The 17,369-nt window shown below is 38.6% G+C and overlaps 1 protein-coding gene across 1 annotated transcript in view; it reads left to right on the forward strand.

Annotated features, from left to right (window-relative positions):
- Window positions 1-17,369, forward strand: part of LOC114645267 (cadherin-24-like) — a 120,648-nt gene that overhangs the window by 69,794 nt on the left and 33,485 nt on the right. Inside the window, 2 exon segments of the mRNA XM_051922486.1 lie at window positions 5,875-6,056; window positions 9,286-9,542. Of these exon segments, the coding sequence (XP_051778446.1) occupies window positions 5,875-6,056; window positions 9,286-9,542 (439 nt within the window).

A 17,369-nucleotide genomic window follows, 5' to 3' on the forward strand; every position in this document is an offset into this window, starting at 1 on the left:
CTGGGTCCCACTGGTTTCTGCCAGTTCTGAGCTGATGGCACTGCTGGATATCTTCCGATTTCGAAGGGTAATAAGCTTGATGTGTCTTTCAACTGCTGCACTAAGTTTCCTTGGCCGACCACCGCGTCTACGATCCTCAACGTTGCCCGTTTCTTTGTGCTTCTTCAAAAGAGCTTGAACAGCTCATCTTGAAACCCCAGTCTGCTTTGAAATCTTTGTCTGGGAGAGACCTTGCTGATGCAGTAGAACTACCTTGTGTCTTGTTGCTGTGCTCAATCTTGCCATGACATGAAACTGTCTTCCACAACCTCACCTTGGTAGCAGAGTTTGGCTGTTCCTCACCCAGTTTTAAGCCTCCTACACAGCTGTTTCTGTTTCAGTTAATGACTGTGTTTCAACCTACGTGTGACATTGATGATCATTAGCACCTGTTTGGTATAATTAGTTGATCAAACACCTGACTAGAATCCTACAAAATCCCTGACTTTGTGCAAGTGTACCTATAAGAATTCATGCTGGTTTGAAGGCAAAAGGTAGTAACACCAAATATTGATTTGATTTAGATTATTCTTTTGTTTGCTCACTTTGCATTTTGTAAATTGATAACAATAAACAATCATTATTTATATTTCTGAAAGCATTCTTTGTTTACAGCATTTTTTCACACCTGCCTAAAACTTTTGCACAGTACTGTATATAAATTTATATATATGTAAATATAGGCTACAGCAAAGGAATTGACTGTACCTTCATATTGGATCAGCACACTTTGAAAGACTTTTCCATGTTCACAGAAGTGAAGTGATTTAAACACAGGGTGTTATGATAGTAGCACCAAAATAGCAGAAACTGCTGAGTCCAAGCCAAAGGACCCACAAAAACAGGCTAGAATCCTAACTTGCCTAAAACAGGTCTCACCACAAGACAAAGTCTGACCTCAGACAAATGGGAGGCTCCAGGCCTGACTAGGCCTCAAAATGACAAACAGGATTTTCGAGTTCCAGAAATTTTCCAAAATATAGCCCAAGCCCTACAAGAGGAAGGGTGACCATAAACCTCTGGCTTATAGATGAAAAAGCAAACAAAAAATCTTTATAATAAAGGTAATTTATGAAGAAAAGAAAAAATACAAGAAAAATCTCAAAAGAGCAAAAGATGCTGCCTGAAAGATCCAAACACAATCCACAACAAAATCCAATAACCTAAAGCAAACAGTCATCAAAACCAGTAAACCAAACTCAATCAATGAGTGTATTTACATGAGCTTTAATAACTCGATAATTATTCACAGAAACCCAGATTCAAAAAGCCACGTAAACCCTTATTCTTGTTAGAGAAACTTAGATATTAGTCTTTGAGTAACTGGGTTAACACACACAGATTTTTCCACAAGTAACCTATTCATGGGGTCACATTATCCCTTGGCAGGGTTGCAGGTAAGGATCTCATACTTGTATGTGTGTGTTAGTCTGCACATTTCTTTGCTTCACACACATATCCAGCAGCTACAGATATAAAATGGAGGAATCATCCAAAAAGATAAAGTCCCTGAGGCAAATGTTTGGTCGAGCATATTTTTCCCTCACCTGGCTGAAATAATTTGTATCAATATTTCAGAAGTCACTGAATGTTGTGATTAGGAGTTCCAAACATAGCAAAACAGGACTGAGGCCTCCTAAAAGGTCCATAAAGACAGAGCCATAACCTAAGCAGACTGCCCAAGGAGACTCACCCCAAATCCAGCTAGCCTCAAAACTGCATCCAGTCTAGAAGACCCCAAACAAGGATTAGCTGAAAAATAATAAATAAATAAACAACAAATAAAAAATATAGAGTCACCACCACCATCTGGCTTGTACACAAAAAGGGAAAGAAAAAATGTTTATAACTAAAGAAGTTATTTTAAAAAAAATGGAGAAAAAGTAGTTGCCAAAAAGGCAATCCTACAGCAAACCAGTCCAATGCCACAATCCAGAAGAGAAATCGAGAGACAGAAGCCACAATAATTCAAGAATCCTGAAAATCTAAATAAAATAACAATACTTACAACCCCTTGACAAACAAACAAACAATATCCTCTTGATTTAAGCTTCCTCTGCGGTGGCCTTAAATAGCCAGAGAGAGGGCTCAGAAGGAGGGATGCCAAGGTGGCCCCGCCTCCTGGGGCCCCAACCATGAAGCTCAAGGTGTGGAATCATATTTAAAGACAAAGTACATAAATTTAAACATAATGGAAAATACATTACAATATGATAAATAATAATTCAGAAACAGCAATAAAACATTAAATAAAGAAAAATACAGATCTATACATAACAACTAAATTTATGTTGATGAGCTGAACATACAGTGCTAAGCTCAGCAGCACAATCTCAAGAAACACAGGCTCCATGCTTGTTTTTGGATTCAGAGTTGATGATGTTTAATTTTTTTTTATCACATTTTTATGACATTGGAGTGTTGTGCCACAAGTGAACTGCACTGCACTGGGTATTTTAAAGAAACCAGGCTTCTTCTATAACCGGGTTACTCACCTTACCTGGTTTTGTGTGTCCATGTAAATGCACTCAGTGAACCACAAGGCACTCACTTCCCAGCCTACTCTTTATGGCCTTGGGGGCGGTCCCTAGCAATGATGCAAGAGGAGGTCCCGCCCCTTGAGGTTCCACCCACAAAATACAAGGAAAACATAGCAAAACATCATTAACCACAATGAAACAAAAAGATACATAAAATAAAATTGACAGGGAATACATAATTAGACAAATTATTAAAAAAAATTAAGCAATGTTAACAGAAATGTCTGTAATAAATGAAGAAAACAGACATAAAAAAGTACTTAAAGCATAAGACACGGGAGGAACCCTGACTTAAACCTGACACAGGGTACATTGATAGTTTACAGCTCAGGCTTGGCCATCCTGATCCTGAAAGGCTACTGTGGCTGCAGCCTTCTGTTCCAAACAACTTAGTTCTTTTAGTTTATGAAATGTGCCATTTAATTTGATATTTTGTTCTTTGTAGTTGTGATCATTCCACTATTCCAAAATTCTTTCAAGCCTGTGTTTTGTTTTTCCAAAAAAATCAACAAAATGGCCAGTAGACGATTAGAACCTTCCAATCCTTTAGGATTTTTTCAGTTGATTGTCCAGACATTGCATTAACCATAGCTACTTGATGATGAACACACATACACATTAAAATGACATCAATGTAGTTGATTAATGACGGTTTCCAGAGTTATTTGCGAGTTAACTGTTTTTGATTTAACCTAAATAATAAAGTGCAATTTTTCCCAAGCAGGTGAATAAAAAGCAGATTACAAAAGGGAAAAAAGTGGTAAGCATCTTTGTGAATATCAAAGAGAATTAACAGCCATATTATCATTAATTACTTCTGAGTCAACAGATAGAGGCCTACAGCAGGCTGTCTGGTAAACGGAAGAGTTCAGTTAAAAACTGGATTGACATTAAATTAAGTAACTGGTTGGAATAAAATCCTGCAGCCATTTTGGCCCTCCAGGAACAAGAGTACCCCTGCCCTTTATATTGCGACAAGCTGCATTGGCTGTTTTTCAAGAATTACGAAGCGTGTTGTCCAGAAATGTAGAATTTGTGGTGACTCACCATAGAGTCTCTACAACCACAGCTTTATGCTAACGGCAATTCCCTTCACGCTGGGATATCTTTTATGTACTCTTGAATGGAAACACTGACACAAGCAATTATAAGTTTCCTTTTTGTTATATCTGTGTTAGTTTAACTGTTAACCAGAGAATGGAAAACTATCCATTAACTTATTATTTAAGCAATAAAGAGTGCAGTATTTACAGTGGATTCCGAAAGTATTCCGACCCCTTGACTTTTTTCTCATTTTGTTATGTTGCTGCTTTGTGCTAAAATGATGTCAATTCATTTTTTCCCTCATCAAGCAACATTCAAAACCCCAGAATGACAAAATAAAAATAGAATTTTTGAAATGATCTAAAAATTAATCAAGAATAAAAAAACAGAAGTATGACGTTGACAAAAGTTGGTTTAGTTGAAGCCCCTTTGACAGCCTGGAGTCTTCATGTGTCTAATGAGACAAGCTTTCACACCTAGAATTGGGGGTTTTCTGCCATTCTCCATGCAGATCGTCTCAGGCTCTGTCAAGTTGGATGGACACCATCAATGGACAGCTATTTTCAGGTGTCTTAGAGACGTTTGATTGGGTTCAAGTCCAGGCTGTGGCTGGGCCACTCAAGTACAATCCCAGAGCTGTCCCCTAAGCCACTCCTGTGTTGTCTTTGCTTTGTGTTTAGGGTCATTGTTCATTTAGAAGGTAAATCTTCAGGCCAGTCTGAGGTATAGAGCTCTCTAGAGCAGGTTTTCATTAAGGATATTCCTCTACTTTGCTCCATTCAGCTTCCCCTCGCTCAGACTGGTCACCCTGTCCCTGCTGCCGAAAAACAACCCCACAGCATGATGTTGCCACCACAATGTTTCACCAATGGAATGCCATTGGACAGGTGATGAGCGATACCTGGCTTCTTCCAAACATGACGCTAATCTTAGTTTCTCCAGACCACAGAATCTTAGCTCTCACAGTCTGAGAGTCCTTTAGGTGACTATTTGCAAACTCCAAGTGTGTTTTACTGTGGAGAGGCTTCTATTTGGCCTCCCTATCATAAAGCCCAGATCGGTGGAGTGTTACAGGATTGTTTTTGTAGCCTTCCCCAGATCTGTGCCTCGACGCAATCTGTCTCTAAGCTCTGCAGGCAGTTCCTTCGCCCTCATGGCTTGGTTTATGCTCTGATACACACTGTCAGCTGTGAGACCTTCTATAGACAGGCCTTTCCTAATCATGTCCAACCAACTGAGTTGCCCACAGGTGGACACCAAACAAGGTGCAGAAACATCACAATGGTGATCAATAGAATGGGACGCACCCGAGCCAAATTTCAAATGGTCTGAATTCTTGGGTCAATGTAACATTTCAGTTTTTTACTTTTAATAAATTTGCAAAAATTTCTATAGTCCTGTTTTAATTTGTTTTTCATTCTGAGGTATTGATTGTTGGTTGATGTGAAGAAAAAATGAACTTAAGTGATTTCAGCACAATGCTGCAACATGACAAGATGTTTTAAAAGTTTTTAAAAGTGAAGGGGTCTGACTCCATTGTAAACATGGTAAGCATATTGTGGACACTAGGGGTCGCTGTTGCCCCGTGAAACCCAACAGACAGACGTGCAGGACACACGTGTAAAAGCACAAAGTATATTTTTTTATATTTTTCTTAAATAAAGTGAACAAAGCACCACATATGCCACAATTCACCAAAAACAATAATCGATATTATACAATGCTCCACTCCCAGCAGCTCCGTTACACACCCTCCCAACTTCGGCTCCACTTGCTGGGTCTCAAACAGTCCTTTATATTCCATGACCCGGAAGTGCTTCTCCTCTTCTTCCGGGTCAAACGCCACATCATCATTCCTCAAGCATCCCAGAATAACTGTGGGTTTCCGTTTGCGTGACTCCGAAATACTTCCGGGTTGTAGGAAAAGTAGAAGTCCCCAGGTCCTTTATGAGCTCCCCCTGGCGGCACCCATGGCACCCAACAGGGCTGAGAAAATGGACTCCATGTCCCATGATGCCCTGCGGGAATCCAGGCTACAGTTACCGTCCAGGGGAGCTTCCACCTAGCGTCCTGGGGGAGGCAGTGTCCTGGAAAGGCTGCCCTTCTCCACTCTTCCCGTTCTGGGATGTCCCGGTCAGATTGAGCTGCCAGCCGTCTATCACAATATATAACAAAAAATGAATAACACTAGTTTTAACAAATAGAAACAGAATAACCTCTGATTTTGTCCTCTTTTTAAAAATCTCTCAAGGTTTGTACTCCTTCTCAGTATCCGAGTTGGCACAGCCATTGGCCCATGTGGGTCGTGTGCGAGCTGAAGATCCTGACATTGGAGAAAATGCAGAGGTGCAATACGCCATTTTGGATGAAGAGCACTCTGACACATTCAACGTCTCTGCATACCGAGGGGATGGCCTGATCGTTCTCAACAGGGTAAGCAAATCCAGAGTCCTCTGCTCTCCGGGCTCTGATTTTGCCCTCTTCTTCTCTTTCCCAGGGGCATGGAATGCATTTTGTAAATTTGTCCACTTTTTTGTTTCAATACTTTCCAGAATGAACCTGTAGAAAAAAATATGTATGCTATCGGTACACTGGTGGCTACTGTCTCCTTCAAAGTCATCTCCTGCTGCAGCTATTCATTTAGTTAGACAACATTGCCACAGATAGAAACCTGGAAATACCTGGAAATCTGTTACTGGAATACCCTTGAGTTTTAGAAATCAGAAATATCTAAAAAGCTTTGTCCTTTTTTAATGGCAGTTTTTGTTTTTGGGAAGAGCCAGAAATCACAAAGGAGAATAGAGTGGATGATCTGATTTGGTAATTGATATCTTAGCCAGCCACGGCTTGCAACATTGGACCCTCTTCTGGCATCGTCGTTCACATCTTCTCACCCCTCCTTGAACCTCTTGTGCCACTCAAATACATTAGACTTTTTCTTAGCATCCTCACCTCACCTTTGTATACACAACCGTTCCAGGAATTAAATTGTCACACCTCGTATATCCATACGTGCAAGTTTCATATATACAGTATGTATCCTACAAGGAATATGCCCCCTGGGAATCTGTTCTTCTAGAAGTGCAGCTCATACTTATAACCTATACATATGCCTTTCTAGTGGCCGTGAAGGAGATATTAAGACAAGAGAAAATATAGTACAAGAATTGGGATGGCAGGCACCAGCATTCTATACCAACATTTCTCTATTTTACTGTTTGGAGAACCATTTGCTTTTACATGCATACCAGCAGTGTGTTGTGGTCAGGTTGTGGTACTCACAACCTCCCAGTGCTCTATTGGTACAGCTGTTTAATACCTGGTAATGTAGTGATTGGGACTCTGCCAATATCTGCATGTTCCATCCATCCATCCATCCATTGTCCAACCCGCTGAATCCGAGCACAGGGTCACGGGGGTCTGCTGGAGCCAATCCCAGCCAACACAGGGTACAAGGCAGGAACCAATCCTGGGCAGGGTGCCAACCCACCGCAGGACACACACATCTGCATGTTCCTTGTGCCTTAATTGCACATATCTTGTAAGTTCTGAATTAAAGAAGGGTCTTCAAAACTAAAGTCCATGAATTCTGGAGTGTCTCCTGGTCTGTATCTATCCATCTCCATTTGGCTTACAAAGCAGAAACATCCTGAGTACCACTTTTTTTCCCACTTCAAGGACTGATTTAATTTGCTTTAAAATGCAGCTCTCACTCCTAATTTTTTGTTACAATATATTATATTAATTATATATACTGTACATACATATGGCTGGAGAGGATCCATGGAACAACACAATTGTCTTATGGTTCTTCAGTGGAGTCTCTGACAGCTGTAAGTCCATCATCAAAGGAGCTGGGAGACATTTCTCTGAGGTGCAGACCTGATCGATGAACTTGCCTCTGGCTCATTGATGCTTTGACAGATTTTTATACACTCCTTCTAAAAGTAGCAATACACACTTTGTACTGACCAAGGCTATGTATGGATCTGATTCTCCTGGCAGGTTAGCACATCCAGACAGCTACTGTATATGCAGGTTCTTCCGTCCGTTACCTGTTTCTTCTGTCAAAATGAAACAGCGTACCTGCTCTAATCACCAGCTTCTTTAGGCCTCAGATGGTCACGGCCGCCTAGAAAGATTTGTCTGTTTGGCTCTAGTTTGCAAATCTTACGCAGTATATTGCTGTAAAAGTATTAACACTAAACATAAGGAAAGTACATTTAATGAAAGTCACACTGAGATCATATTATTGCATAGTTATTTTTCAATTCTTATTTGGGGCAGAAATGAGTGATTTTTATTTGAACTGCCCAATTGAGATACTCAGTCAACCAAATCTGATCAATATAAACGATAACATTTTCATTAGAAGGTGTGTTCATGAGCAACATGACGGAGCAGTGCTTAGCATCACTGTGTTATTCATTCAGCCGACTGGGTGTGGAGCTTTCATCTTCTCCTTATGGCTGACTGGCTTTTCATCTGTGTAATGCAGGTTTCTTTCTACATCTCTAAGACGTTTGTATTTGGTCAATTGGTAATCCTAGAGGAGCTGTGTTTGGGGGAATGGGCCCTGCAGTGGACTGGCTTCTCTTTCAGGGCAGATTCCTGCTTTGTTCTCCCTTTTCCACCAATCCTATCCTAAGGAGAGCTGACCTCCCCCAGAAGCTGCTGGTTAATTTCTATAGATGCACTATAGAGAGCATCTTAACTAACTGCATGATGGCCTGCAGGTACAACAGCTGCACCAAGGCTGCTAAAGAAGCCCTGTAGCGGGTCGTAAAAACAGCAGAGGCCATTATTGGGACTGAACTGCCATCACTCGAACTCTTGTATAAGACTCGCTGTGTGAGAAGGGCCAATAACATTCTCAAGGACAAAACTCATCCTGGAAATTCTTTGTTTGAGCTCCTCCCGTCAGGAATACGCTTTAGGTCAATCCGTGTACGCATAAACAGACTAAGAAATAGCCTTTTCCCATCTACCATAAACTTTCTGAACTCTGAATCTCCTCAGTCTGAGATCATTTTTAATTGAACATGTGCAATAAGCTATATTGGTAATGTGCAATATACTAATGTAATACAATATAGAATATGTAATGTACTATTCATTAACAGGTGTAATAACAATTTATGCTGCTGTACTTTGAGCAATAATAATTTGCTCTGGTTTCTTGATCACTTAACACTACATATGACATATTTGGAATTATTTGACTTTTCTTTAAATGCACCTTGGGGCTGTCACAAAAAGTAATCTCGTTGTGTTACACAATGACAATAAAGTGCTTGAACTTGACATTTAGTTGGAATAAATTAATCTGAAAGCACTAAGTTAGGTCTAGTCAAGGAATTTGTATTTGCATTTTAACAAGGCTACATGTTGTATTTTTATATCCAGAATAAGACAGCACGCTGTGTTTTCTACTGTGATTCTTAAGTAAGCTTTTTCTTGATTGCTTTTCTTTGTATGGGTTTTATTTCATTTTATGATGTCAAGAACTGCACGCCTCAATGTGCCATTTATTTACACATTAATTTTTAGTCATCACTTTTTTCACTACATTTCTTTGCAAGCAAACTCACTTTATCACACATTTTGTTGTTCTGTACTCTCAAAATCTCACGTCTTTATAATTTTCTTATTTTGTGTTTAGCCTCTGGACTTTGAACATCGGAAATCTTATACATTTCGTGTGGAAGCCACAAATACACACATTGACCCACATTACCTTCGCAGAGGTCCCTTTAAGGACGTGACCACAGTGAAAGTGTCTGTGTTGGATGCCGACGAACCGCCCCAGTTTTCAGAGTCATCATATACCTTTAACGTACTGGAGAATAGCGCTGCACCGGCCATTGTGGGGCACGTATCAGCCAAGGATCCCGACAACGGAGGCACTGTTGCCATACGGTAATCTTACTCCTTACTCCTGTAAAATAAATATTAGTAATGTATTTTGCAGTTTAACAACTTGCACAATAATCTGTTATGATTTTGAATGATATTTTATATTTTATTTTTTCTTTGCCTTTTAATTACACCCTAAATGTTATTGGCTAAATTAGAAAATCCAAACTTTAATTGTTATTATTCTGCTTATGTAATGAAGGAGCTGCAAATGGCTGAAGCGTACTGAGTATAACACTCACAATGTGTGAAAGAAAGCAACATTTGCCTCATACTGACATCAACTACGTACAAGACGTTTAAAAAAAACAGAGGTGTTTGTGGGCTTTCTGTCCAAAAATACAATTTACAGTACATATCCAAGATTTTTTATGATGCACAGTTTTATTTTGGGCCAATATCTGTCAGCCATTGTTGTACCAAGTTTAGATTTCATACCACATTCAAAATGATGCTGTTTGACACAAAGTGTCCCATTTTAGAAGTTTAGCCCCTTAAATCTAAATAATCTCTCAAAACAAGTATCACAGATGCAGTTACAGTTTTTATATTTATAGAAGCATATAGAAGCATTATAGAAGTTTACAGGCCCATATATATTGTATATTTAAAAATAAATATTAAACAAATATATATCTTACATATAAAGCTCAATATGTGTGTGTGTTTGTTCTTTATATAATTCCACCCCCTTAGTCCAATCTCAACAAAATTTTGCACCCCACTTTGTCAGGAAGAGACAAGAGACTACATCTGAGCCCAAGAGTTTGACCCTGGGGTACGTTTAGGGCATTTCTTTTTATTACAGTGAGTTTTAAGGACAGTGCCATTAATTTAATGTATTCCAGGGCTCAAAATCCATTATATCAGTATATTAAAATATTTTATGATAACAAAATATTTCTTTTTGAATGTATCAGTATTTATAATAATAATAATAATAATTCATTATTTATTCATTTTTTTGGTGAAAACTATGCCTCCTAAGAAAAAGACTGCAATTGTCAAAGTTTCTTCTGCTGCCAAACAAAAGTTAGAAAGCTCTACCTTAAAAGTACTTACCCGGGCATCGCCAGCCCCTGCTGGTAGCACATACAGTATACACTGTACACATACCCACATTACTGTATGTATCACTCTGAAGCAGCAAGTGAACATTTTTGTAACCAAGACAAAGCATAAAGTGTTGTGGCACTTTCTTGACCCCTGTATAATTTGCAAAACAAAAAAACAAGTTGTACAAATCTTTGAACGTCTTTCCAGATGGGAGTCCAAGACCAGACTGCCATGGTGTGGTGTAGGAGGAGCTTATATGGGATCCATGCAGAAAGAGGCGGGTCCAGGTGGGCATACAGTATGACAGAAGTGACATCAGAGGTGGAACAGGTGTCACTCTGACATTCTGCAGAATGAAGAAAAGAAAAAGCATTAGGCAACAGCGCCCATGCCTGGTCTGCCGGAGAATTGTAACCATCAAAGCCCTGCTGCTGTCCTTGAAACACAACATATATATAATTACATACTCGTTCAGACCATTGCTTTTGAAATTATAACTTTTCATGCCAGCCTGTGAACAATTTCAGAGAAACCTTATATTCTGTACAACATCTTGTCCTGTCTTCTGATGCAGTGGCTTCCTAATAAATGATGACATGCGCTTGGTTGACTGCTCCAGGGTTTCACTCTGTGGTTTAGCAAGCTTCACCAATTCATCAGCTGCTCCCTGAATGCCTTTTGGGAAAGTGGTAGCTGCTGCTTGGCCTTTGCTTGTTCTTTGTGTAGTAGAACACTGTTTACAATGGCAATGTCCAGAAAACTGAAGGAATAAGTCTAATGCCACTTTTTGGTTTTCTGTAATGCCAAATCAGTTCCTCTGAAAGATCAACACCTCCCATGTGTTTTTTGTAGACCTTGACAGCTTCTAGAATGGCTATGTCCTCCCTCCTCCAAGCTTCCAGATCATCCTTTATTTTTTGGGAAATTGTGACACCACCATAAGGTTTCTGGATGGTGTAACATATAACTTCTTAATGGGTTTCCATCCATTTAACAAACAACAGTGGTCCGTCTCTGATCCACCATATGGAAAAAAATGGGAAAAATTCCAAGAATGGTATTATTGTAACACTTCAAATTATTTGTTAGAAATTTACAATTTGATGTATATTTCAGTCTTCTTGTATGCATTCTATATAGATTTTATTTTGATCAGCTATATTTGTAGCTCCAGTGGGGCTCTTAAAGAAAAGTATTTGAATTTTGCCTTGAAAGCAGGCAAAAGATTCCTGCATCATAGCATTTTGATATGTGTCAATCAATATTTATTTCAAATAGTGTCCTTGACAGAGAGCAACGTCAGAAGATACTTTACAAAGCAAAGAAGATAAAGTTCTAGTTCAGTCAATCCCTAATAAAATGTTTCTTGCTTAAAACCAGAGCTTTTACCAATCAAGTGAATTCCTCTGTGTAATAATGCTCCTACCACAAAAGAGAAGGTTAGTTCAGGGTGTTTCAATAAAAGTATGAAAGAAATTTTAATTTTTAAATTATTGACATATTTCTTTGTAAAGACATCCTTGCAAAAGGAAGCACAGATGCATTAGGCAAAGCTGTTGTGACTGATATAATAGTATTGAGACTCTTAGTCAATGATCTGTTAAAATTAGGAAAACATCTGAATTTGTGTAATCGATGTGTGAATATTCATGCAAAATGTATAACCTGAAAATCAGAAAGAATTAAATTTTTTCCGTATACGGGCAGGTACTTTATAAATAAGATTTTAAAATGCCAATAATGTAAATCACAGCACACACAAAAATGTCCTCAAAATACTGAAAACAACAGAATCTTTGCTAATCCATATGACATTACCAAATGTTTGCAATGTCCAGTAGCGGTTATAGCCAGTCAAGCACATTCATATCCCATGACAATCTCTTTAGGTAAAGAACATTAGGAATCACAAAGGAAATAACCTGGAAATAAAGCCTTTGTTGTCCCTTTGGGCCTTCTATACAAGATAAGTGACCCTGTTTGTAATGGGGAGTGGCTGGTCCACTGCCCACCCCAGTGCCACATAAAGCACTCATTCACTTCTCATACTCTTTATTCCTCTCTTCCTGCCAATAGTCAAAGTCGGGCCCCCGCTGACTCTAAGGAGACCCAAACACCATATTAAAAAACCTTCTTGCTGCCATGGGCTGGTGAATTCTATCACCCTGTTCAGTGACCCCAACTGTCAATCCATTGTCTCTGTGACCCGGGAAAATGATCATGACTACTCTTATGTCACAGAGTGATGATAGATATTCATTTGTTAAGATATTGTAGTAAAAACGGTGAAATGGAGGAGGTATAAACATGGTCTGAAAAAACAGGGAAGGGTCTATGCTAACAAAAAGTAGCAAACAAAGCCTAGTGTCAAAAACAAAATACAAAATGAAGAGTCCAATTTCTGTAGTCAAAAGATTTGTCACAAAATTTGGTTCTTAAATGAACTTGTTTTATTTTTCCCATAATAACACTAAACTTCTTCATTTGTTTATCTTTCATCCAATGAGTAGGTAACAAGATGCTTTGCACCACCATCTTATTGTCATGTTCATTCCAGGGTCTCTTTCCTAGCTGAAATATTTTTATGTTATGTTATTAAATCTGTTTTTGGTTTTGTTTTGACTACATCGTATCTCTAATTATATAAAGTGGTAAGATGTCCGTTCTTCCAGTGTCCGTGCCCGTGTCTGTGCCTGTGCCCAGGTGTAATGTTATCCACCATCCACAAGAGGGCGGCATTAGATAGTAAACCGTGTGGCATACGTCTGAGCGTCACGTCGTCCAGCGTCCACAACAGGGCTGGAATACCCAATAATAAAAGGCAACAAGACGTTCAACAAAATAAGGATATAAGGGAAATCCTGTAAACAGTGGTTCGTAAATGCATGATGCAATCAAAACTGACGGACTTACCATCATACTATTACGCTTGTGTTTCATTATGCAAGTTAATGTATATTATGATATTTAATTATATTGTGTTCTTTTTAAATTATTTTTATATTAATAATATATATGTGTTAGTTTAATGTTTTCTATCATGTCTCCTTTATGTGGAGCCTAAGGGGTGAGACCACCTGATGATGCAGCCTTGAGGACTGACCCAACTGTACAAAAGACTTCAGCAGCTTTGGCATTGAGTCTTTATTTTCAATTCCAGTTTTTGACTTTTGCTTCTTTTTGATATTTGGACGTGCTGACTTCTGTCCCAGCTTCATTCTATGGTCTACTGCTTCTGTTTTGGATGCGTTTGCTTTAAACCAAGGGTATCAAACTCAGAACCTGGAGGGCCGCAGAAGCTGCAGTTTTTTGTTTCAGCTTCTTACTACTTTAGTAACCAGTTACTGCTGCTAATTGAATAGACTTCTTTTAGTTCATTTTAATAGACTTGCTTGTTAAGATTCAGATCTCTTAATTGTTTTTTTATAGACTAGAAGTTAAACAAAAATGAGATGCCCCAATTTCGTAATTAGAAACCAATTCTTGTTGTTAATGAAACCGGTTATTTAAATCCATAGCTTACTGGTGCTTATATTTTGCTACACCAAACATTTTCAAAAATGTTGATTTTCCTTTTTCTAAGGGCACCATCAAAATGTTCCGTGGACTAAAACAAATCGATATTTTTCAGACTTTCACCCGATGGATCGGGTTAGCTTGTTGTGTGGGCTTGCTTTGCATATCATTATTGTTTGATTGCTTGTTAAGGAAAAAAGCAATTAAGACTTCTAGGTCTTAAAAACAAGTCAATTACAATTAAGATAAAAAGAAGTGGGTTTCATTGTCAATAGCAATTTAGTAATTGACAAAGTGGCTGGAATAAAGTTCTGCAGCCACTGTGGCCTTCCAGGATCTGACTTTAAAAGCCGACTTTGCTCCTTTTTTCTCCTTGCATTTTTGTGATTCCTTTTTGAATTCTTAATAATAACACATTTAATTATAAATGAGCTGCCCTCCATTCTGGACATTCTAAAAATGTGTGCTTTAAAAAACCTTAGCTCCATTTCCTTGGCCTGTGCAAACCATAAACCTGTCTTTTGAGTTTCTGGCTTGGTTTCCTGGGGTTATACCTACTCGGCTGGCAGGTCTGCCTTTGGCTTGTTCTCTGATCGCCTGTACCCCGTTGTGCTATTTGGGAGTGGCAGGAATCACAACACTTCTATAGGCATAGGGCGATGACGCATCACATTACAGCAAATCCATTACAAAATGGTGGAGCCCAAGCTAGAAAATATTCACAAAATGGCAGTGTGCTGATGTCACTATCATAATGATAAAATTAATAAAAATTGTTGAAAAACAGATTAAACCTTTACAAATATGATAAAAAAATCTATATCTGGCCAAATGGAGTAACTGTGTGTTTTATTTTCCTGGTGGGTTTTAACACCCTGGTCGTCCTTCTAGACTAGCATGTCTTATACAGTACAGCAGGTTTCTGTGGTTGTCCACCTGCAGCCCCTTTTTACAGCACGTCTTGCCCCTACTCAGCAGCCCTCCTCTGAAATGTGTTTGATTGTCTTACTCATACAAGATGTGGAATAAATAAAAGTGAGTAGGTGGCTATCCTTTACAGTGTTTTTCAAGCCTTGTAATCTATACAAGGCCAAAGTGATTCATCTTTCTTTCTAATGAAGAAAAAGCTCACTCCTACAGGTGATAGAGTAAATGTAAAAACCATTATCCATATCTTCATGAATCATTTTTATATTGAATCAATTACAGCAGTTGATAGAGCACATATCTCTCTCCAGGAGACCATCCTTTAGTCTCCTGGCAACAAATCAATTGGGCAGTCTCAGCCTCAGCCAGGGTGCCATATTAATGCCTGCTGCTCTCTAAAATCATCAGAAAACTCAGAAGAAATGCCTTCAGTGGTAACAGGAGCATTCAAAATTAATTATGGTTTAAACCTCAAGGCAATTATTAAAATAAGATTTATCCTATAAAATTATCTCTCTGTCTTGCCAATTAATTTTAGGATTATGTTTTATGATGTAGTGCCCATGGATAATCAAGAACAATAAGGTGTTGGCGAGAATTAATTTAAAATAAATAATCTTTCCCTCATGCCATGCAGTGAATGCAAGCTGTAAGGTAAATTATTCACTTTTACCAGAACTAATTGACTTCTTATCTATGGCATGAGTGTTTATAAGTAGTCCTATGTTTAATTCATTTAGGCACAAGTTATGTGAATTAATTTTTTTGTTAGCACCTGGAGCAACAAATGCAATTTCCTTAATCTTATTTTTATCTGCTAATAGCAAAGTAACAAAAAACAACTGATTCTGATGTAACATGAAGCAATAATAATTCAAAATGTTATCTCTGTTTCCTTACACACATTACACACAGCTCATATTCCAGGTTCTGCGGTGGGTTGGCACCCTGCCCGGGATTGGTTCCTGCCTTGTACCCTGTGTTGGCTGGGATTGGCTCCAGCGGACCCCCGTGACCCTGTGTTCGGATTCAGCGGGTTGGACAATGGATGGATGGATATTCCAGGTTTAAAAGGCTTCTTATTCTCTTCGGTATTTAGATAGATAGATAGATAGATAGATAGATAGATAGATAGATAGATAGATACTTTATTAATCCCAATGGGAAATTCAGTCAATTTTAGTCAAATTTAGTCAAGATTGTCCAAATTCCTTTTCCTAATTATCTTGTAGCCTCCTTAGCGTTACATTTTTTCTCGAAAAAACACGTAAAAAGGTTGCATTTTTTGGCTTGAAGAATTATGTTTTAAATTCTTAAAAATTAAATCTCGTCTTTTTACTGTAAGAGTATGGCATTAGAAGTGTAGGAAGTATAATAATGATTCAAATAATAGTAATAACGATAATAATAATAACAATAATAAAAATAATGCTTATTTTAATATATAATAGGCAACCTTTGCTGACCGTTTGTCTGTCCAGGATTTTTAAATTACCTGTAGCTCGCAAACCGTTTGACCTATTGACCTGAAACTTGGTTCAAATATATTACGTGACGTCTACTATCCGCTTTCGGGGTGATGATTGCCCTCCAAGGTTACTCCTCTTTTTATTTTTATTTTTATTTTATTGTAGAGTCAACTCTCGGCAGCAGCCAGCAGGGCGGCTGTGCGGCGCATGCTTATGGGTGCCGTTCTCATCCCAAACGCCTTCGCCGTCACTTCCTCTACCTCTTCATATCTTAAATCATTCTTGAGGCAGATTGAAGACTTAAGTGCCAGCTTAAGTGAAAAATTAAAGAAAATGTACTAAGCAATTGCAACACAAACACTGACTTAATCAGTTTTAACGCGAAAAGATGTTGACGAAAGAAGAGAAGAAGCGGGCCGCTAGAGGATGAAAATTATGAATACTCAAATCAAGTTTTATTCGTGCAGTTCTCCGTTACTGGTATCGTGTATATACTGTCAAATTGTGTCATTTGTGGGGTATATCTTCATTCACGGTGAAATACACTATCCAGCATCACATTCGGGACAATAGTATCCTGAATCCTTGTGGATTTTCTTTCCAGACTGATCAGCTTTTGAACATCACACCTCATATGTGCAATTGACACTAGCGTCACTTTTGGATTCATCAGAACCACTTTCGATTTCACTGTTCATTTCAATTTTACTGCCTGAAGACAAATTCACTTTGTCACTCATCACTGCTCATATCACTGTCAAGAGCGTGCAACACCTGGGCTGCTGAAAAACGCTTCTTATGAGACGCCATTATAAGGCTAGGAGAAGACGTGTCTGCACTATTTTATGGGTAACACTCAGGC

This window comes from Erpetoichthys calabaricus, chromosome 2 (assembly GCF_900747795.2).
Source record: "Erpetoichthys calabaricus chromosome 2, fErpCal1.3, whole genome shotgun sequence".
NCBI lineage: Eukaryota > Metazoa > Chordata > Cladistia > Polypteriformes > Polypteridae > Erpetoichthys > Erpetoichthys calabaricus.